Raw genomic sequence first — 3,985 nt, forward strand, 5'->3', positions numbered from 1 at the left:
TTCTGTCTTAGCAGTATTAGCTATGTGTAGATGTTTCTACTATATGCGTACTACATGCTAATCCGGTTCGTAGTCAGTATGCCAGTAATTTTGTCAATGTCATATTCATGATTTATTCTTAAATTAATTTAATCAAAAAATAGCCTATTTACTCAGTAATAAGCACTGCCTTTTCCTTTATGTCCAAATCTCACATCCAATAAAAGCTAAGGACGACAACGTCACAAGGAAAAACACCGGGACCAGGTTAACTAATGTTCGCAACCTAGTGATCAGCAATGATAATTCCACAAGAAAATGAATTGAATGAACGAAGAATGGCGCGGCAAAGCGCGCGACAACTTCTTGTCTGCAGACGAGCATCGCTCAAATCTGTATGTTTTAAACCAAAAAGGACAATCTGGTGTTTTGGCATGCGAGCAAACAGGCATGCTGCAATTCAGGGATTGATTTTGTAAGTTGTATGATAAAAGTTTTCGCGTCAGTAGATTTTTCCAGCCAACAACTCTTCTTCCTCTTCCAACCATCCCTTCCCCCGCGATTCTCTACCCAGCCCCTCGTTCATCGACGACATCACGACGAACCGAATCGTTCTCACCTCCGACAAGGACCTGACAGGCCCTCGCCGGCCATCCCATTTCGAGCGTGGACGCTGTTTAATCCAAGCGGCTTCAAAACAAAAAACATGTGAAACCCTTCCTGTGCGGCTCGTATTCTTATCCATGAGAACAGATTTAAATAAAGTTTGATTTCAAGGAACCCACAAATAGCCCGCCCGACTTGGGAATAAATCCTGGTATAATATTCTCGTAATTCGAGAGGTTTACAGCCATATTCATACGTACGTAGTAGATATGCCTCCAAGGAGCATAAAATAAAACTGAACTCCCCGTGGAAAAAGGGGAAACAGAAGAGAAAAAAACCGTCTAGTAGTACTACAAATACCGCCAGAAGTCAAACATTGTAAATACAGAGCCCCTGCCCCTGAGACTTTAGAAAAGTATATACGCGAGCCAGCATTTCTAATGTTCCAAGGGTCGTTGACTTCTCCAGCAGCTCAATGCAAATACGTATTGAACTAGTACAAAATTTTGTATGGTTCAGACGCAAATTTCTTCTGTTCAACCTAACGTCGAAAGTCAACCACCACGGGGAATCCCACGGCGAGCCCAAGCATGGCGCGATCGGCCGGCTCCTCCTCCAGTGCCGGCTCGTTCAGGTCGAGCGCCAGCTCGGCCGCCGCCGCCGCCTTCTTGTTGCCGTCCTCGTTCGGCCCGAGGCCGAGGCTGAGGCCAAGCCCGACGCCGGGCCCTGCCGCCGCGACGGCGCGGTGGCGGCGCATGTGGCCGCCGAGCGCCTGGCCGACGGCGAACTCGAGCCCGCAGATGGAGCAGCCGTGCACCTTGGGCTTGGGCGGCTCAGCGCCGGCGCCGTCCGCCAGGCGCGGCTTCTTGTGGCTAGCACGGTGCCCGCCGAGCGCCTGGAAGGACGGGAACCGCCGGCTGCAGGTCTTGCACTCGAACACCCTCTCGGGCGACGAAGGCCCGTAGTGGGCGTGGTGCTGGTGGTGGCCGGAGAAGAGCAGCAGGATGCGCGCCATGTCGCCGCTGTCCAGGTCCAGCAGGCTGACCGAGGTCGACTCGGCCTGCTGCCTAGACCTCTTCCCATGGGCCATTAGTCCAAGAGCAGAGCGCAAGACCAGAAGACAACCGAGACAAAGCTAGGAGAAGGAAGGCTGATGGGCAGGTGCTTTCGGATGGGTCCGGATGAGTGAGAGGAAGAGATGATCTGGCGCGTATTTATAGCTAGAGAAGTCCACTGTTGCATGCCAAATGCTTTGTCAAGGCGCGCGAGGGGCCGTGGTTCGTTAGGCCGCACGTCGCCGTGACGGCATGCATGAGGGCGGACAAAAGAGGGGACGGATCCATCCACCGGTGGCCCGAGCTGAGCTGAGCCGCCGCGCGGCGAGCCGAAACCGTTCAATCTGGTTGCGCTAGAAATCAAAGCCGGGCCGTTCCGCTACTTCCATGCGCTAGCTCGTCTCGTACCGCGCGTGCGCGTACTTGTTACGAACGAAGCTATAGATATGGTGTGCCGCCACTGGCCGTGTGCTGAGTGATGATGGCTTTTTCGTTCGGGTCCCATTCCAAGTGAGCAGGCTGCTTTTGCATAGGATATAAACCCTGGCAAGCAACTGGGGCTGCTACTAGCTGAGAAGAGTGAGGGTTCTGAATTCCTATGCCCACTGATCCTGATCGATCAACCCATGAGCGCCCACAGTTCACGGTGCTAAAGCTTTCGGTGAGAGAGACGTGCGCTTTCGATCCCGATCCTTTTCATGGTCGTTATTTTGTTGTTGCTGCCAACGATCCTTTTCATGGTCGTTTGCTGTGACTGCGAGAGCTTTGATTTGTGTCCCGTTCGTCGAAAAGATAACGAATATAGATAGGGTTTCTCCTTTCATTGGCCTACACTACACACTCATCTGTAAGATTAATGCTAGACCCGGTACCAGTCTCCGCTAAATAGATCCGGTGCCAGTCTACCCTGCAACAAAAATTATTCGAATTAAGCTCCAGGTACCTCCAACTGTAGCACACCGTTTTTCCTTCTTAGACGTGGTATGCATAATTGGCAGTGGTGTCGCACGAACCCATGCGTCCTGTGCCAGGGCAAGCAGGCGCAGTGAGACTTCTTCTGCATCACACGAATTAAAATGTAAATTGTTTATGACGCTCGTCGTCAGAACCGGCCTAGCATAGACGAGTTCGAGAGGTGCACTGCACGTATTAATATATACATCACGCAGATGTACACCAACGACTTCATTCGCTTCAATAATTGAGACGAGAAATTCGGATCCCACTCTGTATTACTCCGTATTTCAGTTGTAAAAGCGAGCGAGAGAGAAGAACAGTGCACACTCCGGCCGCTGACATCACCTGCTACAAACAACATATTCTTGCTCTACACTCAGAAGTCAAAGCATATAAAAAGGCTTGTACGTCTGTGCGCTGTGTGCTTTGCTCATCATGTGCTATTATAAGAGTTGAAATTAAGTAAGATCCGTTACCTAATTTTATATTAAAGTCCGTACCTTGGTAAACACTTCGAGGAAGAACCAACCACCGTCCAAGGAACGGCTTACTAGTTCTCTTTAGAGCGTGGTTAATAGTATAGCCAGCTGATGGCTATAAAAAACTGTCATATCATCTATAGTCATCTATTATACTCACTTATATAATAAGGCAGATTATAAGATTGGCTACAAGATTAATATTTTTATAAGCATCTCTCTTTCTCTTTCTTTCCATTTAATATATTTGTTAGAAGTTAGCATATAGTTAGGCTCTTGCATGAGAGCCCACTCTTCTTATTTTCTTCATGTCTCTCTTCTTCATATAGGCAAAAATACCATGTAAGCTGGCTATAAGCTCATTATTGTACTTGCTTTTCGTCTATTATAAGATAGTTGTACTTTCTAGTACTCATTAGAGCTTTGCATTCTTGAGTGCGAGCCAAGACTAGTTATTTATGGACGTTGATTGCAGCTTAACTATCGTCCCCCCACTCAGTTACAAAGCAACGAACGTTTTCATTCACTCAATAATAAAACCACTCCCATCGAATGCTCTAAGACTTGTCATATGCAAAAATAGATAAATTTTTCATGATGTTGTATAAGAAATTGCCATGTATAAAAAGATTGTCATGTTGCAGCAGAATAATTACCATGTGTTTTCAGGTCTTTGCCATGATTGTAGCAAAGAATTGCCAGCCTAAAAAATGGTGGAAATAACCATGCTCCGGGATTTGCCATGTTGGCTGAAGGGAATTGCAATGGTAAGTCAGCATAAAAAGGTGAAAAATGGTGTGCTCTCAAACCAGACATGGCTATCCCAAATGTGCTCACTCAGATTGTCATCCGGCAAACCATTTAGTATCGTTAGCTTGCAGTTCCGTTCAGACGAGTTTGTGGAAGCGA

The 3,985-nt window shown here is 47.7% G+C and overlaps 1 protein-coding gene across 1 annotated transcript; it reads right to left on the reverse strand.

Moving 5' to 3' along the window:
• Positions 1 to 780: 780 nt before the first annotated feature.
• On the reverse strand, positions 781 to 1,751 carry LOC123081842 (zinc finger protein ZAT12-like). Its single transcript, XM_044504356.1, has one exon. It carries the CDS (start codon positions 1,673 to 1,675, stop codon positions 1,127 to 1,129), a length of 549 nt encoding a protein of 182 aa, XP_044360291.1. The 5' UTR covers positions 1,676 to 1,751; the 3' UTR covers positions 781 to 1,126.
• Between the last annotated feature and the right edge of the window lie 2,234 nt (positions 1,752 to 3,985).

The sequence above is a fragment of the Triticum aestivum genome, chromosome 4A (assembly GCF_018294505.1).
Source record: "Triticum aestivum cultivar Chinese Spring chromosome 4A, IWGSC CS RefSeq v2.1, whole genome shotgun sequence".
In the NCBI taxonomy this organism is placed as follows: Eukaryota; Viridiplantae; Streptophyta; class Magnoliopsida; order Poales; family Poaceae; genus Triticum; species Triticum aestivum.

Bases quoted from the DNA above. Each gene is read 5' to 3' on its own strand.
- LOC123081842 (XM_044504356.1), bottom strand. From the start codon at position 1,675: ATGGCCCATGGGAAGAGGTCTAGGCAGCAGGCCGAGTCGACCTCGGTC.